Below are 20,428 nucleotides of genomic sequence, written 5' to 3'. Positions count from 1 at the left end.
ACAAAAAAGATCCAGGATGGTCCAGACTAAAATAATCGTCACAAACATTACGATGTCTCGATATTTGGGATAAACCCGTTGTCTTGGCAAACCGGTCTATAAAACTAGGTTATAACCTACTTACCTATATTAGGCCTACTACAGTTTTGTCATTTTCGAATGTAATATCATACAAAGACTATGATTAATTTCAAATGTATTGCACACACAGGCTGATCTATGGTGGTGTGTTCAATCCCCACATCAAGACATTCTCAATCAACGATATGAAATCCATTTTTCAGTGAAAACACAATGGTTGCCTATGGGACATCCTTACCAAGGGGAGTAGCGGCTCCATTTGTGCTCCTTGGTCCGTTATGTCCATATTTTCCTTTGCCTCGCTTTCTCTGTAGATTTGATACGCTCCTACTGTCTTCTGTCTAGTGTTGCCGGGCTAAATCAGGGTGAACCCTTATATAAACTGGGTTGATTTTCTCAAATTAAGATAAGCATCCTCCTCGTCCAGTCCTACATCATTTAGGCATGGGGTAGAGATTTCCCATTCACTCGCTCAAGCTTGGAGAGTGCAATTTGCGCTACATGACGAGGTGGAGCACACGTGAGGCAATGAAGCGCAGCACGATATAGATTGCGTCTACCGTGGCGCGCGTTGCTCCAAATTTGCACACATGTGGACCTATTCTTAAAAATGACCCACAGAATTTTGGTTTAGGACAGGTTGCACTCAATAGAACAGGATATGAATGCACGACACCGGAGAAGCTCAGGATAAAAGAGGTAGGCTCTAGTGGCTATCTTGACAGATATTTATATTCATTTGGGACAATATTTAATTAGGTATTAGGCAGGCTATTATACGCTACCAAGAACCTATTGTTATTAAATTAACCACACACAAAAAAAAAAAAAAAGTAGGCTACTATATTTTAATGTTTCCTATTTCGGGTTCTGTTCCTTAACAAAGGATCCTAGGATTGCTGCCTGACCCATGAAATTAGCCTATAAAGCAATTAATTTGCTCTATTGCAATCCATGAGGGAAACTTGGGACCGTAAAATACATGAAGATAACCATGAACAATTTCTATCATGGCCCACATGTGTGCGCAGTGAGATACAGCACATTGATTCATTCACCCATTTATGAAGTCGTTGACTGAAATCCTTTGAAAAACGTTACATTGGTGCCACCTGGTGTTCAATGGGATCTGTCAAATCAAACTGAAATATTTGATGAATAAATTGGCGTAATTTTCAGTAGTCAGCTCATTTCTTTCAAAATTCAATGATCAACATTAATCAAGCAGGAATATACAATTATCAACAGAGAAACCGAATATATCTCCAATCACATCGAGATATTAGATTTAAATGAATGCCCATTAAAACCAATGAATACCCGTTTCAGGTCAATTCTATGGTACAACTCAGGATAAAGTTGTTGATCGATTGATTGATAGAATGTATTGGTTAATTAAACGCAGTAGGCTGCTCCAGCCGGAGACAACATTACATACATCAAAAATATTCGAGGATAAAAACTAAAATAAACCCCGATGGCTTATTTCCATTGTGGTCCTCATTTTTCAGCTAGGTGACAGGTGGGAAAGACCAATACTTCACATGCACCCAATGCAATTAAAAACAACAAATGCAATTTACAGCAATCCATTTACAACAACATCATCTACAGCACAGAGGTGGCCGTTTACGAGTCACCTCGTGGGAGAATACCCCTAATCAAACCGCCATGGTATTTCTCAAATATTTTCTGTTTTGCTTGGGACACCTCAAAGCTATTCTCTGATGAGTTTTCAGGTAGCTTGGTAAACTGTTCCACAGAACTGCAGCAGACTACACACATTCGTTTTTCCCCATGGAGAGCTTAAATCTGCAGGGAACAAAGTTAGTAAGAGCTCCTTCTGGTGAAGTACTGATGTGTCATTTATAGAGCTGAAATAATTACACAGATTCAGACTACTTTAATGTCCTCAAGAAGCAATTCCATTTTGCAGCAGTCATAGTTAATATGACAAGATCACATTTTAAAATGTGAAACACAACATCAGAAAAAATAGCTGCCGATATTTACAGAATATTTACAAAAAGTCGGCAGGATAGTGCAAAGGTCTTAAAATGTCTTGAGTAAGGCTGGGCCTGTATTTGCATGTCAAAGTGCTTCCAGTGCATATTAGTCCAACCCTAGATATTTGGAGGCAGAGTTATGGACAATTTTGTTGGTAAACCCCAATTTAATCTGAGTGACTCCTGTTTCCATCTTGAGCCATTTCAGTTCTTCAAAGTGAGAGGGTTCAAGGTATGTACGAGCTGGAACCTTCAGATCTAATCTTATTCGGAGTTCTAATGCTTATGCCTGATAACCTGGGGGGACTGCTGTGCCAAGAGGCACACACGTAACCATGATGACAATGCACTGTACTGTTTTTCTATCCAGAAATCTAGATTTCCTGATTCACATGCACTCATTCATTTAAATTCAAGATGACAGACAGTGAAGGGGAAACTAATAATTTGTTTGACATGGATACATTCTAGAATGTCAACAAAAAGTGTATGAAGAAGCCCTTTGAAGGGCAGGATCAAGTCCATATATAGTCTCCTTCCAGCACTATAAACTGCTCTTGGTCCAGCCCCAGAGGAACCGAGATGAGTATTTGATAAGTATTTATACATTTACATTTTAGCAGACGCTCTAATCCAGAGCGACTAACAGTAGTGAGTACATACATTTTCGTACTGGTCCCCCGTGGGAATCGAACCCACAACTCTGGCGTTGCATGCGTCATGCTCTTCCAACGAAGCCACAATGTGTATATGAAGATGTCTGAACAACTTACGCCATAACCTGGTAAGAAATCCAAAAGGTAGGATATGCAATTAAAGATGATTCCCAAAAAATGGTTTGTTATTTGTATAGGCAATTAAACAGTATAAGTGTAGCCTAAACCAGTCAAGTTTTGATTCACACCTGACATCTTCACAACAGGTTGAGCAGTGGATGGTAGATTGATGTTTCCAATGGGCCTCTCCAGCGGCCTTGCTTCAGGAAGTCAGTCAGAAGGCTGGTCTTGGGGAAGGGCTGCTCTAGTAGCAATGGGCCTTAGGAGAATACATAGCAAATCTTTATAGATCCCCTTTAGCTTTTTTTGGAGCCTGGTTTGACAGCATACCATTACATTTTTGGATACTCACCCCTTTTTGATAAGGATAAAAAGCAAGTGAACGCTCAGATTCCGAATGTGTTTCTGCTACTCAGTAATAAATAAATAAACACATTTCATTCTTGGGGGTGTGGTTCGATGTGGCAGTTCATGATGTTTGTCCCCCATGGGTCACCAAAGGAACAAAGTCAATACTTCCTCAAAATAGTGAGAATATATATATATTTTTTAATCTGTAATTAATTTGGACGTTTTTGCAGGTTTTAGTCGGCCAGTTGTGTGTTTGGTGCAGTATTTTTCAAATAAAAAAATGTCTGACGTGTTGTCATTGATGGCATGTCAGGACTGATGGTCTGTTTACGTTTCTACCGTTGTAACTAGATTGAGTAGGTCTACTACAGCTCCATCTAATGGTCAGCGTCCGGGGAAAACAGTTGTTAACAACTGTAGCATTGTAGTTAAGCCTAAACCTCTCTTTTCCTAACCTTAACCTCATTCTCCTAGCCTGTTATTTTAATTCTAACCTGCCACGTTAATTATCCTAACCTGCTATGTAAACAGTCCCTGGTTTGGGATTGGGCCACGACTACTTTCTGTTAATCTCTCATAGAAAGACTACTGGAAAAACAACTTGTAAACTTCCAGTTTGGCCGAGTTTTCCACTTGGAAATTATCATAAACAACCAATAGGAAGCTCTATGCAAATAATGTACGTTATATTTAAATATGTAAACACATCTGAGCAAATTGCGCAAGATTTTTGTTCTGGGCTAACCGAGATTAATTTTGTGTAAATACCTCAATGACGGTTAAAGTAACTGTCCAGTGAAAATGTCACTTTTAAAGGTTTTTGTTAGCTCATACTCAAATAATGTTGTTGACTCGTCCTATACTCGTATGACGCCAAAGCATACATTTGAGAGAAAAAAACATCTAAAAAATGCTTACTATTTCCGCATATAATGTGACGTCAGGTTGGCTCATTGGTGGAGTTGGACAATCAGCGGTTGACTTGTTATTAATATTTTTTATGACCTGTATACACCCCCACTAATATGCCCCCACCATTGTGTTATTGGGGTATGCCCACACCATTCAAATACCGAAAAGCTTATTTTCAACATATTTAATTATCATCTTTTGGAAGGAAAAGTATTTCACCCATATTGTCAATTATAGGTCATATTTCATAGAAATCTGGAAACACTGGACAGTTACTTCAACACTTAAATATTTTCTTTTTAAAGAAGACTTCAAGAGTTGCCAAATAAATGAGTTATTTGACAAATTTAAAATACATATGTTGAATCAGCTATGTGAGTACAACAATACACACATTAAACATTATCAAGGATAAAAAAACAAGTTCAGATTACTTATATCCATTGTGGTCTTCTTATGAATATCTTTCATCTTGAGTTTGCTCCATTGTTCACGCATCTGCAAGCAAAGCAGCAACAGCCCTAATAAACCTTCATACCAGGTATAAGAGAAAAGGAATTGTCCATCTGCTTTTAATGGAATTTATATTTTTAGATAATGAATTAGTGTACATCCTATCAAAGACTACAACAAATTCCCTCTTGACCTTTTTGCGTTGGGCATTGATTTATGAATATGTATTTTGTGTTTTGAAGCATTTGGGCTACTTACTTTAAGTACAGTTGTTATAACTCAGAACGTTGTTTTTTTGCACTAGTAAAGACATTGTGGATCCTATATAGCCTACTAAAGCCAGCACAATAAAACATAATGCCAATGAAACTCAATGCAGGCTAAGACATGAACACGTTCCAGAAATGTATTCAACAAATCAAAAATCAACCAATCAAATCAGTCCAATTAGAAAACAGGATTCAATTAAAACATCTAGAGTAGGACTACAGCTAATGTTAAATATATACATTATTATAGCTTAAATAGACTATTTTGTCGTTAACATTTTAATACTTCAGTCATATCCACAGCCCACTGTAGGCTAATCCAAAAATGCAGTCTAATGAAAAAACTTATGAACGATGTCCAGGTGGGTATTTAGACTGTTCTCGTTGATGCCAATAACCTAGGATGGAATATCTCTTCAATTCAGTTTATGTCTCTATCCAACTAGACTCCGAGATATCTTGTGGTTTTGCGTCTTCAGAGACACCCGTTGGCAAACTCTCCTTTGAAAGTGAGAGGACCTCGTCAAAGTTCGCAGTACCAATAGCGTGTCCATTAGTCCAGCAGGACAGAGCCGGGCTAGACGCACCGCAATACTGGGGTGAGGTACGCGCAAAATCCGTTGGTTCTGCGTAATAAGCAAGGGCTCTGCCCGAACTGTCCGTCGCGGACAGCTGTAGTGCCTTTCCAGCTGCTGCATACGACAGCAAAGTGGCCGTGTTTCCAGTCGCGTCATTTGTGCGGGAGGCATAGTCCAGTCTGTTGTTGGTCGGTGTCACAAACCATCTCGGGGATGCCGCCATCGTGTCCTCCTCGCTGGTTTGCGGTGACAGCATGCTGTTAGTTAAGGGGACGTTATAGTCTAGTCCAGACGTAGCTCCTGCGCTAGGGCGGAAACAGGACTTGGCATAAGTGCTGACGAATTGGTGCTGAAGGAAAGAATTAGCAAGTGCATATCTGGCACCGGGCACAAACTGAGCGTAGGTCGAGTCACTCGGTGATGGCGTCAACCGGTCACTATCGTAGCCTGTGTAGATTCTAGAAATATCCAAAACAATCAATTAGGAAATTGGAAAATAATAAAAATGAGAAAGACCTAAAATAAAACGTTTCCACAAGTATGAAGTAACAATGGCATGCAATTATTAAACAAATGTATAAAGCACTCCGGAGGTCTTACACCATTAAGCCAGTTCATCTCCAATAGTTTCTTACATTCGATTTAAAAAACGAACTATTTGAAGAGAATATTTGCAAAAAAATCGAACTTGTCTGTCCACAGGAATTCTGACACGTAAACTCAAATTTCCAATGGAACAAAAACATGCGTGTATCCAAATCCGTAATGCTTTTCAAGATCGTTTACATCAGAATGTAGTCCTTAGCTGGTAATGAAGAAATCATTTTTTTTTAAACGATGGTTGTTTTAGGAGTGACAGTATGGTCACCAATAAAATGGGGCAAAGTCGTGCGTAAAGCAGTCTAATCTCGAAACAAACCACTTTAAATGTGTTCATATTTGAGTCACAATTTGAGATTCGAATAATTCCAATAGAATAATATTTAAATATGTTAGGCTATTAAAAAATAAAACATGGGCTAGGCTAATATATTTTTACTTACTTGTCATAATTGTCCCGAAAACCTTTTGCGAAAGGATTGTGGTCTATTTTCAGCTGTGTTATCTGAAAGAGGAAAATAACATTAAAAAGGCCTAGCCTACTGTAAATTTGTGAACCACTTTTACCCCAATAGGAAAAATGTTGCCTAGCCCCAATTAAGAAAACAAATCAATATTTGAAGGAACGAATTTCCTTACGTCTGTGTTCTGGTATGCTGTGACTGCAACGAATTGCGTCTCGGGGAAAGTAAACGATTGTCTGGGTTGACTTGCGTTCTCTGCCCCATCCTCGTGCACCTCGACCACATTAAGACGGGGTTGGTACCTATGGAGGGACTGAACGACAACCATCTGAACAGAGGACATGAAAAACAGGTGTTAATTGGGGCATCTGTGATCATCTCTAGAGACAAAAGAACAACTTGAAGATTGTTTTTTTTACACTAAATACAAAAAATGTATGACAATAAATACTGAATTATTTCATGCAATATGTGTGATAAATGCATAAAACATTATTTTGTAAAGAAAATCTCTCAATGCAACGTCTCCAGACTTGAATATAGCATATTTTCAAGACCTCTTTCACCTTATATATATATATATATATATATATATATATACACATATGTATTTGGGACTGTGCGAAATTAGGACCATATTAAAAACTTACCTGCCCTGCACTTTCCAATGCCCCTTTATTATTTGCCAACTTCAGTTTCCCAAAAGAAATTTCTTGACGCATCCAGTGCGCGCCGGTGTTCGGAGAGTCTGGGTGCATGTAGGCCTTGTTCCCTATAAATTAATTATTGAAGACATTACTCACTTTTTTTGTCAGAAAACCTCACTTGGAGAGAATAGAAGGGGGAAAAGAAAAGTAAAATCACTTGCCTGTCCCATTTGAGTCAGCTTTGCCGCAGGGTACCCACTGTCCTCCTTGGAACCGCCAGTGATTAGGGTCCGCGAGACTGACGTCCACAAAAATATTGTAATTTGCCGTCGGATCAAGCCCAGATATATTAAAGCTCAGGAATGGAAACATTCGTCTGGAAGTAGAAAAAAAGATTCTTAGGAGTTTTATTTCCTTTACAAATTCCCAAATCGCGCTAAAATTTTACTTAGAGAACGAAATTAATTCTAATTTGAACTATTCCTGTTGCCATAATTTGTTAATAAACCCCACGCGCTTTCAATAAACACGTCAATCTACTTCGTCCAAATAAGTACAGCAGTTCGTCCACTATGTTGACATAAGCCAACATAACGGCAAGGGCGGCGAGAAAGGGAACGGGTCAATACTCACCGCCCCTGTTTAGTGATGATCATCTCTGTTTGGTGCCTGTGAAAGGTGAGCCACAGAGCCCTATTGCAGAGATAAACTTGCGCTTTACCAAAAACCATCCCGGTTTGCATTGCTGAGCTCTTGTGGAAAGCACCACCTTGGTGGCCATGCCCATATGGCTGGGTGTAAAAGTATCCGGGCGCTGGGAAGCCTTGAGGTGACGTGGTGGTCAAGAGGCTATTATATGAGCCTTGCGTGACCACAGGATGGTGTGCCATGTAGTGACCCGAACTGGTGATGGCAAGGGCCGGGTAGGTGGCTCCGTGCAGTGTCCGGTGTGGGAACATGGTACCAGGCGAGGTAGCAGACGCGGGCTGAGCTTGGCTGGGCTGAGACGAGGGATACCGTCCCTCTGTAGATCCATGGAAGGTATGACGAATGTCACAGACGGTCTCTTGAGCAGACTGCCTACTGCTTCCCTTGTCGCCGTCACCAAATGAGTCCTCCGAGTCGATAAAGTCGTCTGCTTCTGACAGATTTGTCATCCCTGTGGTTTCTTTATTAGAACGTGTTAGGTTCCCCTATTCAGTTCAGCCCCTCACTAGAGGAGAGCATAGGGTGGTACTGGGTAGCGAGTTCAGACCTGTCTGAGCTGTGGTAGTCGCTATCCATATTATTGGGCGTTGGATGTTGAGATGTGAAGATACTGAAGCTGCGCAAGTAGCATTACGCGCAACACAAAAACCAATTTGGTTAAGGTTACGCGTATCACATGTAGGGAATATGAACTCTAAATACTCTTGAAACGAACCTAATGAAACGTCTATAATTGTTACACTTTACATTACAGTATAGGGTTTATAAGTAGCCTATATAAACAGTTATATTTATAACAGTTATAGACAATTCTCTGATCATGTTCGTTTTGCTAGACTGGAACAAAATATTGCTAATGTTATACCTCTAGTACCATGTGGCAGGTAGATATTAACTATAAACGTGTTTAAATATGACAACATTCATATATTTCGTTTTTTTTAAATCAGGAAGTATTACTCAATCTTGAATGCCTCATCAAATGGGGAGGGTCATTTTAACGTGATTGGAAAACAAGGCTTCAAGGAGTATCAGAAGTGCCATCAACCATGGCATAACTAATTGAAAAATTACAGCTAGTGACAGCTGGCAGCTAGGCAAGATGCACAGTGTGTGTCAGAAATGGCACCCTATTCACAATATATGTGTACTAGATTTGACCAGGGAACTACATAAGGATTAGTGTGCCATTTCAGATGTAGCCATTTTGTATGTATGAACCAAAACGTTCTCTCAGACACACATCTGAGACAAACCAGTCAAACCGCAACACATCACCCATGCAGCTGTTCTGTATTTTAAGGATACAAGTCCACGGCTCACCTTTCATACACATTTATTTTTTATAAAACAAAACAAAGTTAAAATATGAACAGTTAAATGCAAGAGGGGGGGCTTCACTGAAAGACCACAGTATCCAACATGGCGGCTAGGCACTGAACGATGTTGGACGTCATCAGGACGTCAACGTGCTCCTCCAGGTGCCTCTTGGGATCCTGCGAGAAGAACACGGTAAACAGGTCAAGGAGGGTCATTGCAAAGATTATACATGGGCATTTATGATGTAGCTCGCAAAACAGAGGTTGTGTTCAGGTTACAGCGAGGACGGATACCTGCTTTCCGACGTTCTTGATGGCCAGCTGCTCAGGGGTCATCTTATCCTCTTCTTCGACCGCCTGGGGTAGAACACAGACATTGATTCTTACTCAGACGTTAACATTTAAAGCTGGGTTTTGTTCATTACGGCATGTAAAGGAAAAAACATTTTGCAACAGAATACGAAAAAGTGTGTTTATTTTATTTGACCTTTTATAAACAACACAAATCATACAAACATCAGTTGCATCACACCTGCCCAGAACACTATCCCACATCTCCAGCGGCCACATCACTTTCCACAACATGGCCTGAAACGCCAACATTTTGTTTCTCTCCCTAGCCCGCTCACTTTCAATATTTAAATAATAAATCATTCGCTTTTTCCATTATGTTAATGATGGCGGATTGATTGATTGATTTCCACGTTTTTTCAAGCTGAGAACAGAATCGTCCAACCCATCAGGTATCTCACTACACCCCCATACGCCATGCCCATGTCTTGGAAATTAGTGTTTCTGATTGGACAAGTCCAGGTAGTCCCTCCCTGTTTCAGTCCATTTTTTTCAATTTGAATACTAATGAACACCACCCGGGATAACTCATGCGGTTTGCCCACGCAGACCCCTGGTCTCAATACTTCCAGGCCCTCCCACTTTCCCCTTCTGATCCCTGCCTGCTCACCTTGTTGTAATTCTTGGCCAGCTCCAGCATCTCCTTGACGATGTTCTCGTTGAGCTTGCAGTGCTCGCTGTAGTCCTGCAGGGTCAGGCCCTCCATCCAGCTCTTCTTGTGCAGGTTCAACAGCATCTGGGAGGTCAAGGATCAAATGTTAATGTGGCACATGCAACCAAGAGAGGATGGAGGCACCGTGTACGTATTGTTATGGCGCACAGAAGATGACATCACATGTCATTCAGGAGAACATGCAGTAAGCATATTATGAAATGTCAGTCTGTGGCGAAATCATAGTTGACTGTCGTAGTTTAATGAGTTAAGTCATCTTTTTCTGATATCATTCTACACACTCCCCTTAAAACAGATGTCATAATAGATTTTCAGAAATGTTTCACACCTTTTGCTCGAGTTCATTTTTCCTGTAGTTGATGGTGATGGAGTAGTAATGCCTGTTCAGTCCATGGATCAAAGCCTTGGAGGAGGACAGATGATTGAAATAAGAACAGAAACTCTACATTCACATCCATGTTAAAACACAGAGCTGGTCAGAGGCTCCATGGTCTTACCTGGATGGAGGGCTTGTTCAGATGGCCCAGGTTGGAGGTGGTTTGCCTGGGCTCGTGTCCCAGAACCATCATGTTGGCATTAATCAGCCGGAACGCATCGATAACAACCTGCCCGAAATAACAAAAAGGAACCACGTGTTATCTCACAGAGAGCAGAGAAACGACGTCCGTACCGATTCCATTTCAATTAAATTCCCGAGCAGAAGAAGAAATTATTATTCTTTTTTAAAGAATGCCAAGTAAGAACCACACTCTGCTTTGGATCTAAGCCATGAGGGTACCGTTGTGTGTGAGAATACTGTGAAAGGGAGAGTAGATGACTGGGGAGGGAGGGAGATAGTGAACAGCAGATCAGGGATAGTACCAACTGCTGTAAGCAGGCTGTCACTCCAGATGTGTGTAAACCACAGCCTTGCCTGAGTGCAGTACATGTCCCTAGTCACATCCTATTACTAGGCCCTACATTGCATCCTTTCAGGTGAGTAGACATTGCATAGCAAGGCAAAGATATGCAACTATGCTAGGAGGCTCTGCCGACTGCGGTTGTGTGTGAAAGCATGACAGGTGAGTAGCTCACGGTTACACTCATGTTAAAACATTGATGGATTTATGGTGGACCTGACTTATGCCTTGTTTACTAGGATGTCACACTGAGACCTGCATCCATACATTTTACTACAAAGCCTAGGAAATGAGTGTGTTGAAACACATTTAGCTGTTTTCTTTCACTGGTCCCGGCTGCGTTAGCCAAGGATGAAGTACTCGACTTTTAATACATGGAAATTGGTCACACGAAGGAAAACATGAAATGACTGGCATTATTGTTATGTTCTGTGGTTATATTGGCTGCTCATTGAATGGACCATAATGGATTGTGTACAATGATATTCCGAGTGGCAGACAGAGTGACGAGAGACAGTGAACGTGACAGGGAAGCAGGACACTGCCTTGTTCTGAGCACATCAAGAGTAGGCTACATCTTTCACAAGCAAGACTTGGCTGAGAGACACCTTTTCCTCGAAGGCAGAGGCATGAAACATGCTAAAAACACAAATGTCAAAATGAAGATGGGCAAACGTGCCCTGGTATTTGTAGGTTTGTAAAAATGTAATTTATATATTTTTTATATTCTCTCTCACGCATGGGCGGCAAAATATTATTAAGACTAAAAAGGGTTTTAAACCATCCCCTCGGTCATCAACACACTACTCTTAATAGCAATCTAATTAAATATCTTTATGAGATCGCCTGTGCTTCGGAACCATTTCTAATGTAAAACATTGGGGAGCTAACTTTCATTTCTAGTGGTGCACTATCCTCTGAGCGGAGATCACACATTGAGATGGAATTGGCTCTCACATTCACAGACAGCTCTGTGGAGGTGATAATAGACAGCTCCCTGCAGCACAGAGGCAGGAGCAGATGGAGGAAGTGCCATATGGGGCCCGTGAGGGTGGAAGAGAGAGAAAGAAACATAACAAGGAAGGGAGGGGGGTGGGGATGGGGAGGGGGGGTGTATGATCACTTCTAGATGAAGACATCTCAATCCCAGGAGATCTATGAGTAAACAACCTTAGATGACTACACAGGCAGAGCGCTGTTAACTCAAATCGTTAGAGATTTTAGCTTCCACCCAGTCAGTCAACCACTGATTTTATGATTGGATTGATTGAAGTTTGCACCCACAAGAAAGTCAACCTGTCACACAATTAGCATACAAATTAAATTAGAACATCGCTAAATAAAAAAGATAATCAAATCACCAGTCCATTCACAGCATTGGCAGGTGCCATCACAATCATGGTGGTTCAGGGACGCAAACTGATGAAGGCCCAAAAAGGTGAGAAATATTTTTCACGCAGAAAAAAAATCTGTGTAAACGCCTGTTCCCATTTTCTATACGTGTGCTGCACAGAAACCTGATAGTCACACCTCTACTCAATACAACACTCTACTCAATACAACACATTGAATTTAGCTTCACACTTTTTTACTGTATAATAAATAAGGCTACTGCAGAAAATAGCTGATTTGCTCATATCCAAAGGCCTACCTGTGATCGGGCAGGAGGAATGTAGTTAAAACTGCATAATGATCTGCCTTTTCATTGTGGCAGTAAGGGGAAAACACACTAGACCTATATGAAACCATCTTTAGCCTACTCTTCAGACAACTTTACATGCATAGCCAACACACTCTCCTTACCTGCCACACACACACCCTCCCAAATGTTAGGCACCAAACAGAATTTAAAGTGAAACTGACAGTGCTTGAGTTACTTTGCAGATATGAAACAGACAGACAACCATAATATGAAAAATATTAAATTCCCAGTTCATGCTAGAAAACCAACTTTATAAGAGGTTTTAAAAATAGGTTATACTTTACATCATGGAGTCCAGTAAGGCATTATTGGCAGAATAGATGGATGCAGTTCAATGGATGATTCATATAATTCACCAATACATTTCTTGGTAGTCCAGAAAATATTGCTATCAGGTTATAAAGCAAAGCTGGCCTGGTACATTGTTTGTTACCTCCAACATCACATGTTTCAGCATAATAATACACATCCCCATGTCGCAAGGATCTGTACACAATTCCTGGAAGCTGAAAATGTCCCAGTTCTTCTATGGTCTGCATACTCACCATACATTTCATTCATTGAGCATGTTTGGGATGCTCCGAATAGACGTGTACGACAAAAATTTGCGGAAATTGCTGCTGCCTGTGCACGAGCTGAGCGCCTGCTGCTGACGTCACTCACAATGCACTTTTGCAGCCAAGCACGTGTGTTGTGACCGAGTGTGTGACAGAGAAAATCATATTTGTGTCATTTAGAGGGAAAATGCGTGCATTTTAGCATTTGAGTCACTTTTCAAAAGTTGATAAAAGTTCCAAATACATTTTTTAAAGTAGCTACATTTGTTGCAAGGTGTTGTTTGAAAGAAAAGTTGCCAGGGTAGTCTGAAAAGTTGCTAAATCTAGCAACAAAATTGCGAAGTTGGCATCATTGCTGTCACTGGTCTTTTTTCCTCTATGGCAGTGGCACTCAGAGGCTGCGTGACAGCGAAGCCTAGTCAGACTGGCCTGCTTGCTCTTACAGGTGAAATGAAAAGATACTATCCACTTCGCTCACGCTGTGAGCCACTCCAATAATTAAGCAAATGTAACAGAAACCCCATCACTGTCTGCACACACCAGCTCTCCATCACGGCTAAATTACATTTTAAAACTGACGGAGATGCGCAGAAAGTATGGCGGGAGAAAAGCAGCTGAGTAGGCTAATGCAAGCTGGCTGCTCACAACAGTCACATGTGATATTGCATGAAACACTCATTCTGATATGACATATCTGAAATCACGCTCTGAACTGAAATTCTATTTGTAGGACGTGTATGGACGCATTCTGTTCTCAGTTATTCATTTCATAAGCGAAGCATACACCATTATTCACTGTTACCATTATTCAGAGTATTGGGACATCACGCCTCCAATATACACTGTTGTGCAGCTACCTGCCTGCGCTACCATGCTGGGTTTAGTAATAAAGCATCCAAGTTACTCCCTCGCTTCCTCCAATGCATATACGTGTTCCAGTAGGTTATTACACACAGACAGTAAAGTGAAGTAAGCCGAGCAACACGAAGTTAGCCAGCCAAGCGGGTGGTAATGTTAGCTTGCCAACTTAGATGCTAATGTAGCTAGCTAACATTAACAACTGTGTGTAATAATTTGAGCCATTGAAACATACATCCTTCTTATCAACTATAATCACAGCATTATTTTGCAGCCATGTTGCATTCCAAATTTCCCAGTCAGGACCACCCCCACACAGACATTTTTTTTAAATGTATCTACACAGTTCACGTGGATGACCTATTTTGAGAACAAACAGTGGCGAATATCACCCAAAAGTGACACGTTTGCATCCCTATGGTTGTTGGACATACCTTTCCTTTGACGCTCTGGATGGGGTCCACCACCACAGCCACGGCTCTCTCCGACAGAGCCTCGAAACTCTGCTGGGTGTTGATGTCAACGCCGGACAGCCAGCAGCCAAACCCGGGGTGACTGTGGTACCAGCCAACCACCATCTCTGGTCTAGTTGGAGGAATAGTTCAACACTATTACTGCACAGATACCTTTCTTTCTGTCTATTTTACACATTTATTTTTTGTTTTAATGTTACAAATGAAATGTTTCTGTTTTTAGTGTATCATGGAGTGTAGAGCATTTACAGTGTGACTTTGTCCTGGAGAAGATATGCCAAATCGACAGTGGTGTTCTAACTAATATATTTTATATTAGTAAGTCGTCCATATGTATTTACCTGCCAGTCTGCTTAAGCATATCCAACATTTTAGCTTGGAAGACGGGGTCCACAGCCTCCACACTGACACCCTGTCGGAGAGAGAAGTGCTATTACGCAAACACTGGTGGAGAAAACATCACACGCATAGAGTTACTCAACACTGTCCTGCGAGGTCTGTTAGGGGAAATGACTGGGAAAACGTACAGTTCCGGACTGCGGCATGGCGAACACGTCAATCACTCGCACAGTGTAGTCGTCCACAAACTCGCCCAGCATCAAACCCATGACCTCCATGGGCACACCAGCACGCCCGTGCTTCAGCATCTGAAGGAGATGGAAATACATGGTGCGATGTAGACGACTGCCATGGACACACATCATGTAACTAGTCGGTATCAAATGGCAACTGTTCATTTCCTTCTTACCTTGAGCAGTGCCAGTGAGGAGATGTACACCTGCTCTGCAGTGTCTACGGCGGGGGCGTCTGTAGGTGGGCCCTGGGGGGGAAATAACAGATTTTAGGCTATAGTTTACTATCACACAGAGCTGATTGGGATGACAAAATAAAGCTTCACTGCAGTTTATGAAATATTAGTATTATATTATTGACAAACTGATGATCATTGTTTAAAGGGAGACTCAGCAAAATAACGTTGCCACAAGCGGCACCGCAGATATTGAGATGAGCGAGATGCAAGACGGCGCTCTCAGTGTCTGCGCATGTCCACGGAGAAGTTGAGCCTTGTGCTTCAATGCTCTTAGTTGTTGCGGAAATTGAGCCAGTATGCTGTTTACTTTCTGCTTCTACGTCATATCGTTGAGTCTACCTTTAACATTGGACAATAAACACCACCGGCAATTTGACATTAGCCTAGCCACTAGCCAGTGAAAAACCCAGCAGCATCACACCAGTTTGAGTGTCAAGAACTGCATCTGGCACCTACTACTATACCCCATTCAAAAGCACTACACCCTCAATGGCACACATTCACAATCCATGTCTCAATTGTCTCAAGACTTATTAGACAAATCCTTCTTTAACCTGTCTCATCTCCTTCATCTACACTGATTGAAGTGGATTTAGCAAGTCACATCAATAAGGGATCATAGCTTTCACCTGGTCAGTCTGTCATGGAAAGGGCAGGTGTTCCTAATGTTTTGTACACTCAGTGTATGTTCAATATCCCAAAAGTAATATTGTAATTTAAATGGTGCTCTGAAGCCCTGCATGTCAGAGAGGGAGAAGTTAAAAGTAGACACCCCCCTCTTTTTAACACCTCTGTAGGGTGCCAAGGCAGCCACTTACTGGAGGTGTTAATTGGCAAATCCAACGCCAGTCGGGAGCAAGCTCCTCATTGGCCTCGCCTTGCAAGGCCTGGCCACTACGAACACAACAAAGTGGGCTCTTTTCATTTCTCTCACCAAAGAGCGCCCCGGGTCCTTGTGATTGGGCAGGGCTACACTAAAAACATGTTCTAACAAAGCATGCTCAATAATAGCGCAAGGGAGACACTACAGTGGTTAGGTGGCCTACACCATAATTCTTTACTTTCGATTAGGCTACTTAGAATTTGTTAATACATATTGAACAGAATGCCTTAATCTATTCTCATTATCCATTTTACATGACAAAGACTGGAGAGCAAATAGGCTATAGCTAAGAAAACTATTCAACTTTGCAGAGAGATTATTGAGGGAGGCAACCTCTCTGCATCTCAGTGCAAGAGGTGTCACTACAGCACCTGGTTCAAATCCAGGCTGTATCACAGCCGGCCATGATTGGGAGTCCCATAGGGCGGCGCACAATTGACCCAGGGTCGTTCAGAGTTGGCCGTCATTGTAAATAAGAATTTGTTCTTAACTGACTTGCCTAGTTCAATAAAGGTTGAATTTTTTTTTTTTTTAAATACATTTTTATAACAGTAACCCTTAACCTGATTGTGTGGACTATTTTTTTCACCTTTATTTAACCAGGTAGGCAAGTTGAGAACAAGTTCTCATTTACAATTGTGACCTGGCCAAGATAAAGCAAAGCAGTTCGACACATACAACAACACAGAGTTACACATGGAGTAAAAAAAACATACAGTCAATAATACAGTAGAAAAATAAGTCTATATACAATGTGAGCAAATGAGGTGAGATAAGGGAGGTAAAGGCAAAAAAAGGCCATGGTGGCGAAATAAATACAATATAGCAAGTAAAACACTGGAATGGTAGATTTGCAGTGGAAGAATGTGCAAAGTAGAGATCGAAATAATGGGGTGCAAAGGAGCAAAATAAATAAATAAATAAATACAGTGGGGGAGAGGTAGTTGTTTGGGCTAAATTATAGATGGGCCATGTACAGGTGCAGTAATCTGTGAGCTGCTCTGACAGCTGGTGCTTAAAGCTAGTGAGGGAGCTAAGTGTTTCCAGTTTGAGATTTTTGTAGTTCATTCCAGTCATTGGCAGCAGAGAACTGGAAGGAGAGGAGGCCAAAGGAAGAATTGGTTTTGGGGGTGACCAGAGAGATATACCTGGTGGAGCGCATGCTACAGGTGGGTGCTGCTATGGTGACCAGCGAGCTGAGATAAGGGGGGACTTTACCTAGGAGGGTCTTGTGGATGACCTGGAGCCAGTGGGTTTGGCGACGAGTATGAAGCGAGGGCCAGCCAACGTACAGAGCGTACAGGTCGCAGTGGTGGGTAGTATATGGGGCTTTGGTGACAAAACGGATGGCACTGTGATGGACTGCATCCAATTTATTGAGTAGGGTATTTGAGGCTATTTTGTAAATGACATCGCCGAAGTCGAGGATCGGTAAGATGGTCTGTTTTACAAGAGTATGTTTGGCAGCATGAGTGAAAGATGCTTTGTTGCGAAATAGGAAGCCAATTTTAGATTTAACTTTGGATTGGAGATGTTTGATGCGAGTCTGGAAGGAGAGTTTACAGTCTAACCAGACACCTAGGTATTTGTAGTTGTCCACATATTCTAAATCAGAAACGTCCAGAGTAGTGATGTTGGACTGGCGGGCAGGTGCAGGCAGCGATCGGTTGAAGAGCATGCATTTAGTTTTACTTGTATTTAAGAGCAATTGGAGGCCACGGAAGGAGAGTTGTATGGCATTGAAGCTTGTCTGGAGGGTTGTTAACACAGTGTCCAAAGAAGGGCCAGAAGTATACAGACTATAGAACACACAACATACTAAAATGCACAATATTTAAGACAGCCGAGCTGTGCAAGGTCCTTTTCAGTCTGTGGATAAGAGCAACGAGGTCTACCCTGGCTACAGCCACTCACTTTTAATTTTCAGTGGCTTCTGTCTATTCCACCCAACTCAAGTCAGAATCACTCCCTGTTTGGTGATCAGGGATAAGATAGGTGTTGTAGATATATAGCTAGGATAGTTAAAGCCCAATATTTGGGCTCTGATTCATTAATGAGTTAATGAGACAAGGTCTAAAGGCATTCCATAGCAACAGCGTGCGAGATAAGGCATTGCTGAAAACACACCTGACCCAGTCCGGGCATTCCTCCTCCAAGCCTCAGCAGCCTATCCATTTCTGTTGAGGGAAAACACAGCAATGAATGTCAACTCTATCATCTTCAACCCTATTACTTTCTTAACAATATGCATTGTTGTTAGATAGTAAACTACAAAACAGTTGTTAATCCCTTTAACCAAAAGGCAGTCAAAAGAGCAGGATGAATGACATGGCATAATTTGCCAGTTAACGTTAACTGTCAGACGATATGATTGTGACCATCTGTTTCACATGTAGTTAGCTGATTTTCATGATTAATCTGGAATGTCTGCTTTCATACAGTATCATCTAGCTATTTTTCCTGACTATTATATAACTAGATATATTAAATTGTCTCATCACAAATGTTTGATAATGACAGTAAAGTGACTACGCTAACTAACGACGTTGACAGTTAGCTACATATTATAGGTGGTGGGCTAACGTTAATCATCTAGCTGTCTTAATGTTATCCGCCAGAACAAATAAAATAATGTTAAACGCGGGATAACATCAAATTGTTAATAAAAAGTGGTCTCTGTCAACTAACCAACATGTTTGACAAAGTTTGTTAACGTTAACCAGATAAACTGCCTTAGTTCGCTTGCGGTAACGTTAGCGACAGTTAGCTAGCTAACGTTAGCTCTTTCATTACACGCGACAGTCGAAAAACCAAACTGACTACATAGCAACTTCTTCGGCATGGATATATTTTTGCTAGGGTAGTGATACAAACATTGGTGGGAGTGGGATCTTACCTGTTCAAGATGTACAAATGTTGAAAAGAATAGTCGTGTATGCTAACTATTCAAGTCTCGCTTGCTACAATGAATCAGCCAGAATTGCTCATTCAATACAAATTCGTCGGAACATTGGGTACTTCCGGCGCCTTGATGACCACTTCCTCTCTCCGCTACATTCTGCTGTAGGTCGCTTTCTAGAAGCAAGGGGGAGCTGAATGCAGCTGAATCACTGTCCCTTAAGCTGCACCAGCCAGTAAAGCAGTTTATGCATTTAGTACAGACCCAAATTGATGCTCAAAGCCCCAAATATTAGTGTGATACAAACTAGGCTAACAAACCTGTTCCAACCTTTAGGAGAATGCATTATTACCATTGTCCCTAGCTACCAATGTGGGCATCCTAGTGCAGCCTGCTATAATTGTCACATCATACGATTATATTCCCATGAGATCTGTAGCTTGTTTGTCGTGCAATGACTAAAAGCTGTTTTTGTTCTGCTTCCCGTCTCACATAATATATAACTGGGGATGGGGCATCCCTTGGGATTTGACACCTTGTAATTAGCTTCTTACTACACCCCCACAATGGCTCCCATTCTCTTCTCTTTATGGATTTCTAGTATAACCAACATTTGGGTGGCAGGCAAACGTAGCCTACACAGAATGAGGACACATCCCAAAACAGTCAAGGTTGATCCACAGTTGTGGAACATGTTCTTTGGTATCAAGTCAAGACCGACCAATAGCTGATATTACAGATATTACCAAAGTGTCCAATATATGTAATAAGAAATTGGTTTAGGCTACAGAACCATTGTCAACAATTACAAAGAAGATGGGGACAATACGATCACCACTTAACAATCACACATACTTTATCTAATGTGCCAGTTGCTGTACATCTACATCTATTCTTGGAAGGCTGTACCTCAGCATCAAAGGGGGAGTCAAATAGTGAATCACACTCAATTAGTATAATAACAGTCAAGATAATTACACAAGCAAACTACCAGGGAGAGAAAAAAAACCACCTAGTGATCACATCTGTCGCTCGGAATGCGTGTCAGCCATTAAATTGTCTATCTCTGTCTGAGGTGTATCACCTAGCCGCCATGTCCCCAGCTAATCAGTGGAGGTGTTGGGAGGAGAACGTTTGTTTCTCTCTCCATCTACACCT

At 41.4% G+C, this 20,428-nt stretch overlaps 3 protein-coding genes across 4 annotated transcripts in view; all 3 read right to left on the bottom strand.

The window, feature by feature from the left end:
• LOC129859659 (sodium-driven chloride bicarbonate exchanger-like) overlaps nt 1-747 on the bottom strand; it is a 46,876-nt gene extending 46,129 nt beyond the window's left edge. Inside the window, exon 1 of one of the 2 annotated variants that reach the window (XM_055929708.1) lies at nt 320-747. In XM_055929708.1, the coding sequence (XP_055785683.1) occupies nt 320-367 (48 nt within the window). In that variant the 5' untranslated portion in view covers nt 368-747. The remainder of the gene's footprint in view (nt 1-319) is intronic. The other variant, XM_055929709.1, reaches the window with a different exon arrangement.
• A 3,548-nt stretch (nt 748-4,295) lies between these two features.
• On the bottom strand, nt 4,296-9,074 carry LOC129859660 (T-box brain protein 1-like). The gene is made up of 6 exons (XM_055929711.1): nt 7,771-9,074; nt 7,359-7,513; nt 7,141-7,262; nt 6,666-6,818; nt 6,470-6,531; nt 4,296-5,884 (listed from the first exon to the last, which is right to left on the bottom strand). The coding sequence occupies exons 1-6, from the start codon at nt 8,292-8,294 to the stop codon at nt 5,275-5,277; spliced, it is 1,626 nt and encodes a 541-aa protein (XP_055785686.1). The 5' UTR covers nt 8,295-9,074; the 3' UTR covers nt 4,296-5,274.
• A 90-nt stretch (nt 9,075-9,164) lies between these two features.
• On the bottom strand, nt 9,165-19,403 carry LOC129859663 (26S proteasome non-ATPase regulatory subunit 14). Its single transcript, XM_055929715.1, has 11 exons — nt 19,268-19,403; nt 18,499-18,548; nt 15,426-15,497; nt 15,205-15,324; nt 15,019-15,089; nt 14,639-14,789; nt 10,686-10,793; nt 10,517-10,591; nt 10,126-10,251; nt 9,459-9,521; nt 9,165-9,341 (listed from the first exon to the last, which is right to left on the bottom strand). Exons 2-11 carry the CDS (start codon nt 18,544-18,546, stop codon nt 9,243-9,245), a joined length of 933 nt encoding a protein of 310 aa, XP_055785690.1. The 5' UTR covers nt 18,547-18,548; nt 19,268-19,403; the 3' UTR covers nt 9,165-9,242.
• Between the last annotated feature and the right edge of the window lie 1,025 nt (nt 19,404-20,428).

This window comes from Salvelinus fontinalis, chromosome 7 (assembly GCF_029448725.1).
Source record: "Salvelinus fontinalis isolate EN_2023a chromosome 7, ASM2944872v1, whole genome shotgun sequence".
Lineage (NCBI taxonomy): Eukaryota > Metazoa > Chordata > Actinopteri > Salmoniformes > Salmonidae > Salvelinus > Salvelinus fontinalis.
The sequence above is the reverse complement of the archived record's forward strand: the minus strand, read 5'-3'. Positions and strand labels throughout refer to the sequence as shown.